This window comes from Pygocentrus nattereri, chromosome 10 (genome assembly GCF_015220715.1).
Source record: "Pygocentrus nattereri isolate fPygNat1 chromosome 10, fPygNat1.pri, whole genome shotgun sequence".
Lineage (NCBI taxonomy): Eukaryota > Metazoa > Chordata > Actinopteri > Characiformes > Serrasalmidae > Pygocentrus > Pygocentrus nattereri.
Genome location: NC_051220.1, coordinates 28,006,821 through 28,027,663, shown reverse-complemented (window position 1 = coordinate 28,027,663; position 20,843 = coordinate 28,006,821). Strand labels below are relative to the sequence as shown.

At 38.2% G+C, this 20,843-nt stretch overlaps 1 protein-coding gene across 7 annotated transcripts in view; it reads right to left on the bottom strand.

The window, feature by feature from the left end:
* mapkbp1 (mitogen-activated protein kinase binding protein 1) overlaps positions 1-20,843 on the bottom strand; it is a 57,123-nt gene that overhangs the window by 22,429 nt on the left and 13,851 nt on the right. For 6 of the 7 annotated variants that reach the window (XM_037541815.1, XM_037541816.1, XM_037541820.1 and 3 more), the window contains 11 exons: positions 14,656-14,718; positions 12,865-12,922; positions 10,020-10,190; positions 9,795-9,932; positions 9,450-9,632; positions 9,138-9,155; positions 5,544-5,704; positions 3,752-3,941; positions 2,564-2,701; positions 2,275-2,459; positions 481-572 (listed from right to left, as the gene is read on the bottom strand). In XM_037541815.1, the coding sequence (XP_037397712.1) occupies positions 481-572; positions 2,275-2,459; positions 2,564-2,701; positions 3,752-3,941; positions 5,544-5,704; positions 9,138-9,155; positions 9,450-9,632; positions 9,795-9,932; positions 10,020-10,190; positions 12,865-12,922; positions 14,656-14,718 (1,397 nt within the window). The remainder of the gene's footprint in view (positions 1-480; positions 573-2,274; positions 2,460-2,563; positions 2,702-3,751; positions 3,942-5,543; positions 5,705-9,137; positions 9,156-9,449; positions 9,633-9,794; positions 9,933-10,019; positions 10,191-12,864; positions 12,923-14,655; positions 14,719-20,843) is intronic. The other variant, XM_017699829.2, reaches the window with a different exon arrangement.

Here is a 20,843-nt window from a genome sequence, read left to right as displayed (position 1 = left end):
ACACCTCTAACTAGGACAACATATGCTGCAGCCTATTCTATACTGGATTCCATCTGACTAATAAAAAAATAAGTACAATGAGAATATTTTTAAACTCAAAATCACATGGCTATCTCTGGAGACAGAATTTTTGTTTATATAGTTACATATATTCCTCCTTCTCCCTTCACTATCTGCTCACTTTGGCTTAAGTGTTTCAAGTTTAATGGCACACTGTACATTCTATGCCTCCCCTACGAGCCCAATTACACATGCCTAAGCCTAAATGATAAGGTAGCTTTAATAAGGGAGATGTTATTAGCTAGTGCCATATGTGTGAGCTAGAGACAGCAGCCAGTGTTGGCCTGGAGAGCATCTGTTAAACATCTGAGCAGGATCAGCAGTTTTTCCAGGGTTTGAATACAGTATGCTGTGCTGCAGTCTGCTAGGGAGGTGTTTGCTGGTCCTCTGAGAATTTCCCTGTAGGCAGTTCTCACTCACCCGTCTCAGGCTTTGAATACTCCAGACACAGGATCTCAGAGTCGTGGGCCTGCACGTTCAGAATCTCCTCCATGCTCTGTAGCTCATGGATTCTGGAACAATTCAACCAACAAAGCACCTTTAGCACCTTAATTTAGAATTTCTTCATTTTTCAGTGTCAAAAAAAACAACAAAAAAAACATTTAATAGAAATTTATGCAGACACCTTAATATCTAAATATAAATATAAAAATCTATCAGTATTTAATTTGTCCACTCTTTATGTTTGGTGCACACTACTGCCACTTTAATGCTTCCATCCTGCCAATCTTGAAGACAACAACTGACAACTGTGTCCTCACAACAAAAGCTGTTCCACAACTGACATTATATTCCACTTCAAAGAGACAATAACATTCACACAAGTAACCGACCAAACTCACCTTAACTGCCTCTAAATTTCTTTCATATGTGCATCATCAAACGTCTAAAGAAGATATTTCTTAGGAGATTAAATAAAAGGAAATCTTGCATAAGGAAAGAGAATATAAGTGGAAAAAAAACACACTCCAAACATAGACCAAAAATATTCAAAGACAACATAACAACCGTGCAAGCCCTGGTAGACCACCAAATTGTCACCACCAGATAAACAGCACTTAAAGCTTTCATCTTTGAGAGAGATAAGAAAAATAAAGTGACTCTTGCTTCAGATCTGAAAAAAATCCACAGGTGTTTCTGTCCATCTTTCCACAGTGACAAAACATCTCAGCGTTATGGGTATGAAAAGATGTGTTACAGAACAAAAGCACTAGAACACCAACACTGGACATCTGAGATGTGAAGTAAAGGTTTATGGACTCATGAGTCTAAATTTGATGTTTTGGAGAAGGCAATGTGTACACTTCAGAAGTCTCCCATCAGTCATGTACAGTGGAGGATCAATGCAAGTTTGTGGATGTACTACAACCTGATGTGGTTATTTGTTTTTGATTGAAGGCACCATGAATGCTAAACAACAAAGAACAAATTCTAATTCATTATGCAATAGTACTTGAAAACATTTGATTGGGAACAATGTATTCTACAGCAAGATAATAACAGTAAGTGCACGGCTGAGAAGATCAGCATGTAATTATTAAACAAAGAAGCTGCTGGTGTTCTCAGAACAATGGACTAGACACCCCAAGCACAATTTTAATTGTGAGAAGCAGAAAATAAAGCCAGATTCTAAGACTGAAATTTTGAGATGCATAAAAACACACCTGCAGATTTCAATGAAAAACCAAAAGCAGGAATCAAGGTAAAGGATGGATACACTAGATTCTAAGCCATGTCTAGATTCTATCCATCCTTTACCTTGATTCCTGCTTTTGGTTTTTCAATGAAATCTGCAGGTGCATGTTGTTTAGATGTTAAGGCTCCTGAGTAATTTTCTGGTAAACATGTTATCTGTTTTTTTCCTGACACTGAAAAACTATTTTGACTGGAAATTAAATACACTAAGTGCAGTGACTTTTGTACATTGCTAGTTTTAAGCTAGTACATTGCAAGTTTTAAGGTTTCCTCTTTACAGTTAAAGAGGAATGGCTAGAATCCCCATTTAAACTCACGACACTAATGGCATATTAGAGTGGCCGACATTTCTATGTGGTTTTTCACGTTTCTGTGATTTTAATGTTCACTAAGCAGCCAATGAATCACAAACACACTGTGCTCTTTCCATTAAAACCTCAGTGGGTCAATTATCTAAAATCAATTAGCACAGAGGTGCTAAGTTGCAAAATGGAAGATGAAGCTCCCCCAGGATCGAACCTCAGTGTTCCGTTGCGGTCCCCTGATGCCAGGTGCTGTCCGTCTGGACTAACACACATGGTCCTAATGCCTGTCCTGTTCTCCGAGGTCTGTGGATCAGCCTTTTCTGAGTTGCTAGAGATGGTGCAGTCTGTGTCCAGCATGGTTGTAAAGCTATCATCCATGTAAATGATCTTCTGGAGGTCCTGCATGAATTATTTATATAAATGTAAGTGGAGGGAAACAGAAAGAGAGACTTCAAATTTTAAACATGTGGTTATAAGTTGAGCTGAAATATTGCGAAACTGACAGTGCTGATGACATTGCGGTTCAGTGTGGCACTGTGTGTGTCCATGTTCCACAGGCGGATGGTGTTGTCAGAAGAACAGCTGAGGAACGATCCTGGAGCGAGACACAACTGCTCCACATCACTGCTCTCCGGGTACATCTGAGAAGCACAATCAGACACATACACACCTTAGAAAAGCAACATCCATGCCAGATACAGTTGCATGCAAATGTTTGAACAATCTTGGTGAAATGACATGTTCTTTTGATTTTCTAGGTGAAAATAAGTTGACACATACTCTACAAAAAACCTATGCTAAAATTTAGAGCACAACTTCTATTTTGTTTAACATAAACAAACTAAATAAAAATAGACCATAAAACATAAAATGTGCCATTAATTTTGCATATGTATCATTTTATGCTTTACTTTTATTCAAATATGTTAAATTCAGCACACAAACAGTAATTATGTATTAAAATGTGTAGAGGTGTGTTCTCTGTAGAGACAATCACATTTTTGCATCTTATTTTCACTTAGAAAATCAACAAAACGTCATTTGATGGGGTGCCCAAACTTAGAACTGTATATTCAATTTAAACTTGCAATGCAACCTACATAAGGTCATTATTTGTTAAAAAACTAAGACCTGCTTAAAATGTCTATAATCCTGAGTAGTGCGAATCACAAAAAAGTGCTACAAATTGTCCAGAATAATAACATACACTTATAATAAATAACAAGCTTTGCCACGGAGATACTGCTAATTAAATAAAATACAAGATATAAATAATCAAAGTGAAAAACACATCTCAAAAAACCTCCCTAATACAAAGTGTACAATTATCATGCAGTCCAAGACCAAAGACAAGGAGTTGGGTTCAATTCAAGGTCATTAATTCATGGCTGTATAGACCTCACATCACTCTTTGAGAGTTAAGAGTTATTATTTTTATTTTGTTATACTATTCAAATGTAATTACTACAATATTTACACTCTGTATGAGTCTGCACTGTATCAGTTAGCAAAGTACAGATTAACTAAAACTTTTGAAGCATGACATTAATATCTAAAATATAAAATATAAAATCTGTATGGGTATGAGCCAAAAAAAGCTTCATATCAGTTGATCCCAAGCTCATATGGTTGTCAATTCTGGCTGATACACGCTGTCAGATTTGCTTTACCTCTACAGCTGCGTGCCTTACCTCTACGCTCCACACACACGATGAATGGTAAAGAGCAGAGTAGACCTTGCCCACTTTTCGGAGGTCACGGACATCCCACACATATAGACTGTGATCGTTGTAAACGCAGGACAGCCACCGGTTGGCGGGGTCATAGGACACAGCCACTGTATCAGGATACCGGGCGTCCACATTGTAAGCAAAGAGGTGGCTGATGGTAAGAAATGATGGATTAAGGAGAGGTTAAATGTAAAACGTCAGTAAAACCCATACTGTAACCAAACATTAAACACTGCTGTTAGGCTTTGACATGCAGGCTGGAAATGATGTTTCCACTGGAATTCTGTGGTCACTTTTCAGTCATTTTTCATACAGTAATGAAGACCTGACACACCCCAACCCTGAAACTGAAAGACTTTCACTGAACTAAGACTAAAACCTCTGTAATACTGAATATTCACAAAGAAATTTGTTTTTATTAGTCCCAGTCTATTACTCCGTGTCCATGTGGACCACAGAACAGTACCTAAAGCAAGATTTAAAAAAGATAATGCTCTCTGGGATTCACTGACCACAAAAGAGACATAAAGGGTCACAATCCTGCCATTTTCCAGGCATATTTATGAGATGCATGCTAAGCGGTCCTGGGTGCCTCTGACATACAGACAGTTTGAAGGTCTCTGAGGGAAAACCACAGAATGCTGAACATGTGACTGGTCATGCTGCTCAGACAACCCACACACCCTGGGTGAACTCTAAAACAGGAGGACAGGCTGCCAACATTGTTTGGAACAATTTGCATATTTATGACAGCAGCTAAGAAACAAATACCAGAAAACCCACAGTGACCTAATTTAGAGGACACAATAAAAGCATTTATACCGATAAGTTGACTTTTAAACATGAGAGGCAACAATAAAAAAAGCTTGGATTATTGAACAAAGTTTGCCTATTCAACATGCAGCATTTTCATATGAAGAACCATGTGAATTCTGCCATAAAAATGGTCAAAAATGTTTTTTTGACCAAAAAAGAGAAAAAAGGCTGAAATGTTTGCCCAAAAAACAAAAGATTAAATAACACTACAACAAACTAACGAAATCTAAGACTTTTTCAAATAGTTTTAATGCTAATGATGAGAAATAGTGATTAAAAATGCTGCTTGAACCTTTCGCTCTTCTGCACCAAGCAGAGTGGACGGATGTCAACGGTCAACTTCCACACTTTCCATGAGGAACTTTATAAAAGAGATTTATAGTTTCTGTTTGTCTTGAGTATCAAGCTCAAAAAGGTCTCCATTACAGGTTTGATACCACTTAAAACACACCACATTCCACTCAATATTCAGACCACAACAAAACAACAGAAGCAGAAAAGAAAGTCCCTGTGAGCACATCAATGTCACATGCAGCCACAGTTTTTAAAATGCTGCATTAATGAAAAATTAACAAACACCCATGTCACGGTGCTGAGCATAAATAAAAAAAACTATGCAATTCACTGCCTTGAATGACCAGCTGTTCTCTGCTGCCGAGGATGCTGGATTTTGTGGCACATTCTGTAACTACATACTGTGAAAAGTTTACTATAAGATAAACTGTTAATTTATTGTGAGCTCAGCAGATTTTATCAATAATACAAATGACATTTCTTTATTACATTGTAGGTTTTATGTTTAGTATGTTTATTCAAAGGCTGAAATAAAACAGCAAATTAGAAAAAAAAAACTTTCTTCTGGTTTTTGTTTTTTGGCCAGGTGCGGCTTGATTCAGTAGGGAGTACTACAGAGTGTGGGTAATGCTTTGGAGCGTACCTGGCCTCTGTGACAGTGACTATGTCAGTGCCAAGGCTGTGCGGGCGAGGAAGAGTGCAGATGAAGTGCAGATCGGTCGGGCTGAATGCTCTCACAGTTCCGTCAGCACAGCCACAGAAAATTAGCTCCTCCGTCACAGACAGAGAGGTGGCCAGGCCAGTCTGGAAGATCAGCACAAAAGAACTGAATGTTAGCAGGTTAAGATTCCATAAGTAGACAGGAACTTTACACTTCACCTCCCTTTTGAGCTTGGGATCTTTGTACATTTAATCAGAGATGCAAAATTTGTGTATACAGACACTGATTTGTTATATCAATCCACTGAGCAGTTAATGGCAGACATACAGTCACTGTCATAAGAAAACCTAGTAAATTTTTGGAACGTGCAATCCTTTAATACTTTGTGTAAACATTATGGCGAATGGACTACTAGACATTTTGAAAAACAAACCTCTCAAGCGTTTTACAAAAAGAGATGTTAGAATGTTTTCCCTCTCTATAAAGTATCGGAGATGCAAGGTTTTGTTACCACAGTGACAGTATGCATCTTCTGAAGTGATGTTTGTATACTTGACTGGATTGAGGCTGGTGAAATGAAGATCTCTGTGGTGTTTGCATGCATGTGCTTCAATTAGCCCATCAATAAATAAAGTGGGACAATAACAACATAAAGAAAATAAAGTAGGACATCACCTACTGAGGCGATCCAACTCAGACGCGTTTTAAAACTAACATCATCCATATTGTTCAAGATTCGTGGGGAGTGCTAGATTACATCTGAGAGAAAGCAAGTTAACACCAGAAACAGTTTAGAGAGAAGAGAGAGGGAGCATCTTAATAATTTATCATCATGATCATCAGCCCACTACAGGCATTAGATGTCCTTGATTCAAAGTATGTAAAAAAGGTAAGGGAGGTAAGGCGGTATTTACTTGCACAACCTTAATTGACTTTGATACATTTTTGGATAATCAAATCAAAGCCAGGAATGTGGCACTCTTGCAGTTGATGAGGTTTCAGACAGAGAGCCTTTTGTCTACTTTTCTAATGCACACACACACATATTTGTCTGCGCGGTGAACAGGGGCTGCCACAGAACCCAGACAGTGCAAGCTCCCACCTGCTCTGAGCGTGACCCAGTTTGGCAGCGAGATGGTGATGGCGAGGCAGATCTACTTTATCTGTGAATTCACTGTGTGTTTCAGCCAGTTGCTGCTCACGCCTCCAGTTCCCTCTATCACTCTACACTGTGGGAATTTGCACTTCTGCGCTCCTGGTTTCAATCACACTTTCCTCACAATAAGGTCTCGGTAGAAACAGCATAGGCCTAACATTTAAAAGAGGAAAAATAATAAGGATGCACCAAACTTCTGCCCCAGAAACTGTTGGCAAACAGACTAAATACATTTTTTTTGCATTGGCAAAGAGAATTAAAAATAGATCATGGTTAAAAGACACTAGGCCACTGTACACTGTGTCTTGATACAACTGCAATACGCACCTGCAATGCACCAGAGTTTAAGATTTAATTTACTAAGACTACAGCTTATGCTGCTTTCAAGCACAAATGGGGTGGTAGTTTTCTCCAAGGAGGAACTCATTCACCCAAAGTGGTTTATGTCTGAGAGAAACAGAACACTGTGGCTGTGAAATACATGATGTACTTTTTTAGTTAGCTGAGATATACATGTTTTGCCCTATTTTACTGGTGTTTTTGTTCTCAAATGAAGCAGAAATGAAATGCACATGTTTAAGTTGACTTTATAGTTTATTACATCTGTAGAGTTTTTCTGATTTCATGATGAAAACAGTGTTGACGTCACAATGACATCACAATGTGCTTTGAAAATTTCAATGTACTATGAACTTCATCATCAAACTTCCTGTGATGTCTTCTGGTGGGAAGCTAATTTTTCCAGTAACACCAAGACACCTGAAAGCAGCAGCATTGCACAAACTGTGTCTAGTCCTGCCCCCTATTTGCTTGCTCATGCAGGCATACTGGAAATAAAGGAGCTGTCAACAAACTCAAGACAAAACAGAAAATTAAAGTATATTGATAAAGACTGAAGTTCTTTCCCACCAAAACATTGCACATGAGTATTGTTAGAAAAAAAGAGTTTGTGAAACAATAACAAACTGCATGCACCTACTGCGGCCTGCATTACAGCATATTTTGCACCATGTCTTCTCAAATACCTGGGGCTGTCTCACAAAGCAGGATTTATGGTTTAGCAAGCAAACTTTAAGCTTAGTTCAGGCTAAGACTGGAATGTCTGTCTCACAATGGTGACATTACATCACTATGGCAACTTATACTGCATAAACAGTCTGCTACAGGGCAGGTTAAAGCTGAGATTTCAGATCATAAACAGCTTCTGGAATAGGATTTATTATTCCTTGAAAATCTAAACCTGTTAACACAGAAAGTAGTTAATTACCTTCGTAAAACAAGTTAGCCAAGGTTCCATTTGTTAGGTTTTGTGATGCTGAAACTTAGCTTAGAACTCTATCTCTTAGTCGGGAGCTTCTGCTTTGTAAGACACACTGCTGGTCTCGAGCACTTAAAACTATTCTGCTGGTAAACGTTCTTTCAGCTCAAGTTTGCAACTTGTGCTTCTGACTAACTGGTGCCTGGTTTTAGAAGGCAGAGCAAAAAAAAAAACAACAACAACACAAAACCAGCCACCATGAGTTGCTCCAATCTTAGTAAATTTAGCAGAACATGCAATGCATGTAATATCTTCACCTACTTTCTGCACAATTCCCCATATTCTGCACAGTTGTCCTTCAAACAGATCTCTGAAGTTATGGGTCATTCTGTAGTGGGCAAGGTGGAAAAATATACATACGACAAAGTGCACCAGGTTTGGAACATCTTTGCATACCATGAAGCACTGCATTTTAAAAAATCCTATTCATTTTTTCCTCATAGAGAAATCCATATATAGTTAAGATGAAATGGATTGAGTTTGGGACCATTATGTGTCATCAATGAAAGCTTAGACATGGGGTTTCTAATGTGTGCATTATGCTGACTACAGAATGATGACACAACTTCAGTGGTCTATGCATATGTACATGCGTGAGGAAGAGCAGCATACTCAGCTTTTTTCTGAGCGTTTGGTTTTATGTGCAAGGCTTGTACATTACATGTGGACAGAATGTGCTCCATTTGCACCTGAAACTAACTCAGCCCTTTACAAAAAAGCAATTTTAAAATATAAATCAATCTGGCACTTGGTTTTCAGTTTCAGCGTTCGTCCAAGAATTTTCATTTTGGTGAATCACTAGAAACTACTGAAGGATGTAGAAGTATGGGCTTGTGAGGTGTAAGTCAGCATTGAGTTCATGAGCAGAAAATACAGTTCCACTGACACAATGCAATGTGAGTACAAGACGACAATGAATCTGAGAGGGGCTTCAGTAATGGGGGAATGCCTGGGTTCAACTTAGTATGATCACAATGAAAAAATTCATGTGCAAGACACCCAGCAGGACGAACAAGTGGCCACAACTGAGGTCAGAATAGGGGTACATAAGCTTTTAGATGTGAAGTGAAAGTGGCTGGTGCACTCCTGAAAAACAACTTACTGCGATACTGTCGTTTTTCTGGGCAGTGTAGGAAGAGGAGAAGCAGAACATACTGATATCAGACAGGAGCATGGTTAATTAGCACATGCAAACCCTCCCAGCCCACAGCTGCTCAGCCAGAAAAAGCACCCTAAAGCAGTAGTGCCTCGTCACAAGACAGCACAGATCAACTTAACAACAAACAGTCTTAAACTCAATATGTGCAAATATAGGAAGTGCAAAAATAATACAAAGCCAATCAAAGGTAGTTTCAAGTGTATTTAGAAAATAATTTCTGTGTGTAAAGAGACTGCAGCTGTCAGACTCACTCACCCTGAGCTCCACCCATTTATCCAGCAGCCTCTTGTCATTAAACTCGCACAATAGGCCTGAGGAGGTGATGCAAAAGGTGCTGTCAGCCTTCCGGCCCTTGCCACAGGCTACATCACTGAAGAAGTTATTCCTGAGTTCTCCCAGCAGCCCAGAACGGCCCAGCAACGGCACTGTGGCGTTGACCTGAAAGTGACCACAGGTCTGCTTTTATGTTTTTGTTAAAATGACAGTTTTATTGCTTATCTGTGACTATAGTTCCGTTTGTAATGCAATGACAAAAGTAGAACACTGAAAGTAAATGACACAAAGATGAAGAGTCATGACTATTTAAAGATGGGTCAAAACCTTGGAGGACTTTGCATGGTCCAGGTACCAGAACTTCACATGTCTGTTCCCTGCTGTGACGAAGTAGGAGCTGTCATTGGAAAACGATACGGCCGTCACTTTACTGGACACTTTGTTGGCAGCAACCACTACATTTTTCTGAAAAGGTATAAAAAGAACTTTATTATCACTGATGAAGGTTTGATCAAACCTCTCTGGGTTGCGTAAGCTGACAATGTTAAGCACCTTCCAGGCCCAGACGTTGACGATCATGTCGTGCTGGTAGCCCACGCTGACAATGTACTTGCTGTTGGGAGAAAAGGCCACACAGGCCACGCCGTATTTATGCTCCTGCAGCTCCGCAACCTGAGTCCTCTCCACCACATCCCACACACGCACTGCTGGCATATGACCACTCTACAGTGAGACAGAGAGAGAGAAAGAGAGAAAAGGAGTGCAAGATAGTGAGAACAAGAGAGAGAAAACAGAACGAAGGAGAAAGAAGGACAGAGAGAGAGACAGAGAGAGAGAAAGAGACAGAGACAGAGAGAGAGAGGGAGAGAGAGAGAGAGAGAGAGAGAGAGAGAGAGAGAGAGAGAGAGAGAGCAGAACAGAAACCGAGACAGGGAGAAAAAGAACAGGGGGGGATAAAAGATTGGGCACAATTACAGTTAAAGCTCTCTAGGTTTTAATTTAATTTCTGCCAAAATCTGGTTTTATGCTAAGTCCTTTGTGCTCCTTGTACTGAAAGGTGAAGGATCAATTCAATCTACCGACTATACAAGTTATGCAACTCAATCAGAACAAGACGAATAACTGTAAGGGCCGCAAGCGGATTTACTGCAGGAGTTCTCTGATGACTCTACTAGAACATCCTGCTTTATTACACAGAGCAGCCTGACTGCACGTATCATTCAACATTGCAACCAAACATAGAGGCCACACTCTGCACACAGAGGAAGCTGTTTGTGTGTGGGTCAACCATGGCAGAAAACCACATAATGCGATCCTTCTGCTCCTGTTTTCTCCTCTTTCACTCACTCTTTTCTCTCTCACTGCATACACCTTCTCCCTGACTCGTTTTCTCTCTCCACACACACATTCAATTTTTGTCTCTCTTCTCCTCTCCACGGTTTTCTCCTCTTTTCACCTCTTACCGACAGCAGACACTGTTGGTGCGTAGGCTGGCACCATGCCGCCTGTTGCTACGGCAACCAGTCAGAACACACTCACACTGCTTTCAAGCGCACTGGTGGCGCAGGCTCCTCCTGAACGGAAGGGATTAGTCGTGCACACCACTGAAGTCTTGTGCTGAGCGTGTATGGATCACTGGATTAGAGAGGCACATAGCTCACTCCTCTCTCGTGTTCAGCCGTGCTATCTATGTTTGTATATAATTGGAGGAAATATTTCACCTGAACTTAAATGGTGTAAATATTTAGAATTTTTTAAATATATAGAATTTTTAAGAGTTTAGAGAAAAACAGACAGGTATTGTACTATACGGTTACAAATCCATGAACAAGTCAATTTGGTTACCCTTCTTGCTGTACCAAGCACTATGACCCAGAACAAACGGGTGGAGCTAGTAAAGGTGCAAACTAAGGCCAAACAATTAACCTTTTTTAATCCAAAATTGAAATTCAAAAGAGTGCAATTTTTAGATTGCAAAGGCTGCCATCTAAGTTCTATCATATGTTATTCACCACTTCACAAGTGGAAATATTTAACCTGCAGAGCTTGTGAACTGATCAGAGTCTGATAGGCTACTTTCCACGTTCAGGCCTTAAGCCCAAAATGGATATGCTGGTCTTCTCGACCAAAAAATACTTGGAGTTTTAGAAAATAATCACAAATAAATTGCAATCGCATTACTGAACAGAAAAAAAAATCACAGTTACATATTTTCCACAAATTGTTCAGCCCTGGCACAAACCACTAACTGGCCAAACTCAATCATCACAGTGCATCAAGTCAGATGACTGCCATTTAAAAAAAAAAAAAAAAACACCTAACCAGCCAGAATCACTGTCTATGACTCTTCACATGCACTGACCAGACTCTAGTTTAGTACACCTCCTTGTATCTACGCTCAGTGTCCATTTTATCAGGTCCATTTACCATTTACCTGCATTTTGTAGTTCCACAATTACAAACTGTAGTTCACCTGTTTCTCTGCATACTTTGTTCCACCTACTTCCATGATGGAAAACAGACACAGGTCCTCAACAAGAGTATGGTCAGTTCTGAGTTTGGATTAGTAACTGTAATGCACCATACAGCCTGGTGGAAAAATACTATTACACAATATATAAAGCCCCAAAACTTGCATTACTTGTTAGCTATATTAGCCCCAAAGGTTAAAAAGAACTGCTTATGGTTTCTGACACTGTATATTGGACATAATTCAGGTTTCAGGATCTCCAGCAGTGAAGCTATTTTATGGGCATTTGCTTGTGTGAAGATTTTGCAGTGGAATGTAGACTACTTCATACTAAAAACTGAAACCTCCAGTGATAAATAATACAAAGATGGCCATGGGTGCATATTGTTTATACTTTCTATAACTACATGGCTCTATGCAGATTTTGCTCTTATGTCTGGTCTGGCTGGGATTTTCTTCCAATTCTTCACTTCTTGGATTAAGGGAGGCCCAGTCCAAAAGCTTTGCTTACAAGCCTGGGGATGACCTTGTATACCACTGTGCTCCAGAGTAAAACTAAAGAAGAACACTTTAAACAGGAAACATTATGCTTTTTTTGCTGTTGCTTTAAAAACACTGCAGCAGAGGTGGGCATGTTATCTTGATACTTAATCTCTCCAAATGTTTAAACATTCAACGTAACATACCAAACATATCTGCAAGGGAGGATCGTACAGTATCATTTACTACAGAAGCCCAAGGGTACAGAGAGACAGTTGTATTATGCTGCATGACGCTGAAGTTCATTGTCATATTTCTCCGCCTGCTGAAGCTTTATGTGAGAGATAAAAGGTGCAGTGCTGCTTAAGAGTGACTCATTATTTCTGGGCCATGACGTGGAGCTGTGACGTAACTACACTCTGCAAAGTAAAGAACTGTAAAACTCACCTCGCCTGTGACCACATATTTGCCATCTGGTGAGAAAGCTAGAGTGGTGATGGTTTTCCTGAGTTAAAAGAAAAGAGAGGGAAGTTTTTGAGTTATGTTGTTGAAGTGAATGCTTCCTGTCTGCTTAAGAGGCTTCCTGTCTGGTAAGCTAGTGCTCATAACCACAATGGCAGTGACTCACAGTACAATCAATGCCATGAACATGTCTTCACAAAACAAAACATCAGACAATTGGAACCAATTTAATTGTTTGGAGCTTTTAGTTCTAAGTACTAATTTTAATCTAGGTGTAAGAATTGGCCTTTTGGACTACTAGGGACATCCTAGCGTTAGAAAGCATGTTGAGTCTTGACTCTACAGAGCTAAGCCCCTCTTTTCATAACAACGGTCATAACTACGTTTGGAAATAGGTCACATTCCAAAGGGCAAGGCCTTCACAAAACCACTTTTTATGTTGTGTTCTTTCCTGTCTTATAGTGGCCATGGCGATAAAAATTAGGAATGAGACAGAAGAATGAACAAAGTGTAGTTTTAAAAGTTTTCAATTTGTGCTCAAAACAAGCAAAAACATTCACTTATCATCTGCCCTCAAAAAGTCTTGAACAGTCTTGAAGAGAGACAAATTACGTATCATCATGTGCCTTTGCCCTCTTTTCTGTGGTATCTGTAATTTTAGGAGTTTTTACTGTAATTACAGGGAAGTAATGACTGGTGTGGAAAACTGTGCAAATCCACAGGATCACAGATCACCCTAAGCATACCTTTAGTTCTATTCACTTCAAATGAATACAATTTACAGTGCCCAGTGCTTTCTGTAATAGACATTGTTATGAATCAATCAGAGGCTGTATTACAGAAACTTCCTATCTTTTTGTCTAAAGTTAAGATCTGACAGGTCAAGATACATATTTGTATTAAAGAAGCAAATCTTAACTCAGGAATCTTATCTTGTGGTGGCATCTTTTCTTATTTCAATTTAGGAAATCTTAAACTAAGTTTCTCAAAGTTGGCCCTCAACCGTTACCAAGCAACTGACCCTACGCACAAAGCTGAAACTTAAAACAGAGCTAATCACAATAAAAATCAGTTTAGTTACCCAGATAGCTATCACTACTCACGTAAAAAGGCAAACAAAACTAAAGTGCGATAAACTTGAAGTTAAGAACATTGTGTCAGCGATTCATGCTGTTTATCAGAGCATCGCCGCTCTCCAGTTTCAGTTTTAGTTTCCCAAACGCTTTAGCCAACCAGGCCAACGTTATAAATTCTAATAAACAGACACACATTCAACTCTATCTCCTCATTATTCACCACCATCACTGTAATATTTAATCTAACAGGTTTTCATCAACATTAACACATGAAGATAATAAGAGGCGATGGTGGAGAATGTGTCTGCACTATCTGAGATTTTTAAAACATTGTTAGAGAAGAAAAACCTCATAAATCAAAGCATCACTTTCAGTGTAGATAAATGTAACATTGTTCTGCTGGTTGCAGTGAACTATGCTGCCTTTCACCGCATAAAACGATAGAAACATACTGTTAAAACAGAAGTGGGGTTGTCTTAAAGTTAGCATAGAATTTAGGACATTTTGTCTAGTTAGGATGTTTATGAACTTAAGAACTGTCTTGTAATAGCTTCTGTCCTAAATTCAGTGTTATTTAAGTTGTAATGGTGACTAAACCAAACTAAGATTTCAGAGTTAAGAAGTTTCTGCAGTACAACCTATTAGCTTGAGTAATCTGGTTTTAATGGAGCTGCTGATGCAGCTATGACAGGGGACTTACTTTGAGTTGTTGAGAATGTGATACTGCTTGTTCTTCTTGGGGTTCAGTAGCACCACCACACAACTACAACAGAAACAGAGGAGAAACTCTCATTAAATTCACGTCTCAAAGCAGAAAACACAGTGTGAATTTATTTTTTGCCATTTCTGAGTTATTTTCCATACATTATATAAAAGCATATCCATATATACTTAAAAAAAGAATTCACATTAAGTTAAACAAACCATTTATTAAGTTCTGTATCCTCACATAAAACAGTTCCTAAAGGCGATGCACCAATGTGGTTGCTGTACACTTAAATTAGCATTACAGAGAACTGTAACATTTATTTGAAGTGGGTTACATATGCAGTAAAATTAATAACATGCAGATATTTTAGTGCAACAGCTGAGCATCACCTACAGATTTTGGTCTTTTAGAGTACAATAAACATGTAATTAAATATTTGGTTTGAAATATTGTTAAAATGTAATCAAACCATAATTCTGATATCATCATGCATACCCAATGTTGGTTGTAGATGGAAAACAGTCAAACAGATATTCTATTGTTTTCAATGAAGCCGTGAGGGAAAATTCTGCCAGTACCAGCAACAATGTTCTGCAGACGGCAGCAGTGAGCAGAATGTTCTCTCAATAGTTACATTTTCCCAACCTTGCCACTGACAGTGATGGTGAAATAAACAGGTGATTTTTTGAGAGCCATGAGTGCCAGAAGTCAAGATGAAACCAGTATTTTAAAAAAAAGTACAAAATACAAAGCAGCCGCCTGCCCATTAATAAAGAACCAACACTGCTAAAGCTCTCGTTGTCATTTTGCGAACTTTTACATGGCTTTATGCTTCAATCTCATACCTTTTTTTTCCCAAGGCTTAAATGTAAACATGTCATAAAAAAGATAAGCTCTTATTGAGTTATATCAGTATGACTGAGAGGTTCTGCTCTGCTCAGAGGAATTACACAGAGAAAAGGCAGTTACTTTGCTACATAACATACACTGTAAACAAGCACACAATAACCTGCCAGGCTGAAGGTGAATATGGAGAAAGATAACCCACTAACCTATTTCAAATCAATCATTTACCCCAAATAAAGTACAACCTAACAAAGTTCAAACTAGGAAGAAAAGAGGGAAGCAGGAAGAAATATGTGTCTATGTGGATAACCACCACCTGCTTAAAATAAGTTTGATGGGTCACTTCACATGATCCCTCCAAATCTTGTTATCATCCACTTCACTCTATTCTCAGAACCACTTACATATTTTTTATGGGGAATGACTCCTCCACTATAAAGCATGTTGCATAAGGGATCCTAAAAGCTTCGGGAATCAATATTGACCAAATCACCAAAGCACACAGACAACCCCTTATGTGAGGTTGACCAAATTACACACTTGCACACTAACTATACTCTCTGAAATTGTACTAAAACAGGACCTCTTCATAAAACTTTGTTAATTGACAAATATACAAAAGACAGGAACCCCAAAACACTGTGATACAACTATTAAGCCATTTCCTCACTGTTACTCTCACACAGGCTAAGACCCTCACAAAGTACTGCAGCAGCTTGCTCTAAGCCTCAAGTCTCTACTGCCTGAGTGCCACCCCTGTGGCTCCGTCTGTAAATGCAACACAACAGCATACAGGCAGAAGCATGGGCTGAGTGTCTAAGTGCTTTAATCAGAAGTGTGGATGCCTTGACATCGTATTCAGCCTGCAGGTGAATCAAACTGGACCTGCTAATTTGACTCTGATTTGCAAAGGCATGTTATCAGCATATCTAAAACATACAGCTGAAGACTTATATGATGTGACCTCATGCTCCTAAAACAATGTATATAGAGTATAGCCCATTCTATATTTGTTTTATATACAGCGTAATGATTTTAGACTATTTTCTATGTTCTGATGTCAAGGTTAATCTTTCCTTCATGTTGAATGAAGCCATATTTTTAATTCCCTTAAATTGATTTACTTATGTGTATTTGGAAAATCAAAGATGTTAATTTACCAACAATCTGAATATTTTTTGTGCTTTTAATAAATCACAAGTAATTTTTGCCACAGTCTCATTTAGGTATTGAAGGGGTAGACTAACAAATATGTGCACTGGCCAGTCAACGAATTAAGAATTTGTGGCCAAAATAGTAGAAACATGGTTATAACTTATACAATGTATTTACAATGACCAAGCAAATTTCACTACCAAAAACAGTCAGTTGTTGCTTTGAAAAATGAAATACATGTTAAAAGCTTTATATTAACAAGAACACTGCCTTTGTAGTGACTATGGTGGTCTCCCTTCATCCATCTAGTCGGCTCTAATGTCATCTGATCTGGGTGTGATTGTGTCCACTACGCTAGTAACAGAGTCGTTGAGACACGCCAGCTTATGTAGCACCTTACTTTATTTAAGACTCTTTTTTTTACAGTGTGATATCATCACTTTAGCCATTGGAACTGCCTATATAGTACCAGATTGACCTGTTCCGCTTGGGAAATCACCATCATCACCAAAGCCTCTCATGTTGGTTGCAGATGAATTCTGACAAAATCTGATTTTATGCATTTTATTCCTTGTCCAACCAAACAGATGTGTTAAAAGGAAAAAACAATGCAAAGAAATCTCAAAAGCAAGTGGCCAATAGGGCTAAGGGGTCAGCATTTTTAGTAGCCAAAATGTGAAATGTTGTAACCAGGGTAGAGATGGGCAACATGGTGATATTTTATCATTATCGTGATAAATGTTTTATTGTAATGAACAACATGCTTTTCCAGAGCGGATCAAGCCTATCATATGTACTTAAAGAATACTGATCAATTACATGCTTTGTTACAAAGAGAGCAATATATTTAATATATAAATATTTTCTTGTTTAATTGGAATGTTAAATATTCAATAAAAACACTGTACCCACAATTGTTACTGGCAGTTTGTTAAATATGGTGCCACTATAGAATTGTATCTGTCTGTCAAAATAAGTGAAATGTATCATCATATTTTTGACATATTGTTCACATCTAGGCCAGAGGCACCAGACACTAGGCAATGTCTACCCCTGTATTCTCTTAGAGTACTTCAAGTATCAGAGTAAAAATTCTAGTAATGTGATGAACCTAATAAATACAGCTTCTAAGAAAACTTCCTCTTACTCAGTTTTTGGATTATAAAGCTGTGCATCAGCAGTGGAGGATTCATACTTTAGGCATTTCTGTAAAGAATGAGCTGAGGTATCAATAACACATTACTCATTTCTCCAGAAGCCTGCAGTCAGGCACTCCTCTACATGTTCCCGTGATTGTGAGGAGGGAGATTCAGGAAAAAAAGGACTCCTTTGGCAACTAATACCTTTAGTGGATTTGCAGAGCTATTTGTGCAGGGCTCCAGATAGGATTGACAGTGCTGTGACCTATGAGGGAGACGAACATGTTGACATGTGCGTATAAACACACACACACACACACACACACACACACACACACACACACACACACACACACACAGGAAGAGGGGGAGCTCAGCTCATCATGCATCAGAGACACACCCAGATGTGAATCAGTGTGTGGAGAGGAAAGAAGTAACCTTTCCTTCTCTCTCTCTCTCACTCACACACACACGCACACACACACACACGCACCTTAAAATATGAAGACGCTGTCTATGTTAAATGAGATGACACTGGTGGTGTTAAAAGTAATAAAATGTGTTTTCTTTAGCTGGAAACAAAAATCACACTGGTTAAAAATAACAGTAAGCACAGTGAGCAAAGTGAGAAGCTGCTGTTTCACACAGAATTTGATACAGCACAACAACAGACAGCAAAGCAGAACGAAAAGAAGCAAAGAAAGCAGCTGAGATACCGCTGGCTTTCTGTGTGTTATACATGTTTCAAATGATGTGGCCTATATGAGAATCACAGAGGCGCATTATGCCATGCTGAGAAATATACAGAAATCCCATTTCCACAATAAAAATAACTCAAAAAGCCAGGACTATTTAAGCTGAATATTTAAGAAACACCACTGCAGATCATTCTTTACTGTGATGTTGGTATAAAGATGGGAGGAAAAGAGTCTTCTAACTAGAGCTGAAAAATAATCACTTTTCTATCAAAGTTGGAATTTGAAAGTTCGCACGAACTACAATTTTATTCATTACATACATCACCAATGTTGTCGTAGGTTTTAAGTGAGAAATTTAACATAATAAAATGGAGCTTGGGAATTGCATTTAGGTAAGTTAGACCAATAAGAAGCAACCAGACACACATGTGCTTTGTACATGTCAATTAGTATTCTGGCACACTATGTTCAGTATTCAAGCCTTAGGCCAGAAAAGGCAGATATTCTCATCTTCTTAGTCAAAACAACAGGACTGAATTTTATTTATAGGAAACTATTATTATTAACAACAGTCACAATACAGGCCCGAAAATGACTATATATAAATATTTCCCCAAATTGTTTAGTCCTAATTCTGACAAAAGTACTTTACACATTAGAGTAACGTTTCATCACTTTACACATATAGTTGGATAGAGTCACTGTAATAAACAGACCACCTTTTATTTGTTCAATTTTTTGTCAAAAAGGCTATTTAAAGTTCTTCATTTTTCAACATCAGTAAAAAGCAGAAAACATATATTTAACAAAAAATTACACCGAAATCTAAAAACTTTTTCATAATTTAATGTCCACTCGTTGCTTTTATTACAGATTTCATCCTAGGTTTGTCAGAAAAAAATTAAAGGGATATTTTTCCAGTTCAATACTTTCCCCTTTATTATGCAAGTGCATTATTTTATCTCTGAACTCCTGAATAAACTGTACTTAAAAGTCATTTTGACTGGAAATAAAATTGGACATCTTCACAGTACTGTAATATAATATCCCATCTTTGGTCAGACACCAATCACATACACTAACCTATAATAATGTTTGATGGATTACAAGAGCAGTGTGTAAACAGTAATCATTCACAATGTTTACTAGTACAACAACGTCTCTCTGACAACACACACACACACACACACACACACACACACACACACACACACACACACACACACACACACACACACAGGTCTGAGGAAAAAAAATCATTATCCTATCTACAATGTTACTGCATTGAAGTTTCTACATGACCACACACAGCAAACAAGGACAGCCAGAGGATGCAATCCCAGCATGCTCACTGTCCCACTTCACTTCACTATAGTTTAATAGCCTCAGGAATTAGCCTCTAAAAATCCAGGATTTAGCCTGTAATCTTAAGGTTAATTAGCGAGCATCCAGTTGCCAAGCAGCCACTTTTAACTGTTTAGAAACTAGAAGACACATGTAATGTGTCACTGTCATATCAAAACTTCTTTATATAGCCATTTGAAAATGTAGTTATTTTGATGTTTTACAAATATTGTATTATGTATTATACAAACATGCATTAAACTGAAGAATAGGCCAGGGTGAAAGGACAATGTTATATTCAGTAATATTATGATTATTGGTGATAGGTCATTCAAAAATGAACTGACAAAGAGCTTGAGGGAACCAATTTATTTCTAAAGAGCATTATGAACACTTTATAAGATTCTACAAGCATCTATAGCTGAAATACACCTGCTACAATGCTGGAAAACACCTTGTTTTTATTATATGTAAAGCACATGGACATGGCTCTGAAACTCATTTATTCCAGCACGTGTGGCAGGATAAAGTTTCTTCTGCAGAGGGCAATATAATAGATAATCCTTATTTTTCAACATAAAAATATTGTTTTAATTATTTTTAATGTCACCCAGGCCTAGTTAAGAATATAATAAAATAATGAGTAAAGGTAGCGTTTCAGAAATACATGGTTTTGTTACATCAGCATTTTGTTAAAACAGTAATAAGTAGCTATTAGCTTGTGGCAAGATAGTTTGAACTTCTTGATGGATCTGTACATGTTAAATGAGTTAAAAAAACAAATACTCTTTATATTTGTCAACTAATGCCACATGTTCAGCCTTGTCTTTCAAGTGGTCGTAATGCAGCGGACAAACTGGTTATTTTTCTAGACAAGGACCAGTATGAGGACCATAGAGAACACGACCGGATGATTCCAAATACTTTGCGAGCTTCATGATAAATAATGAGGAAGTACAGAAAAGCAAACTGTGTAGATTTTGAGCTGAAATGCAGA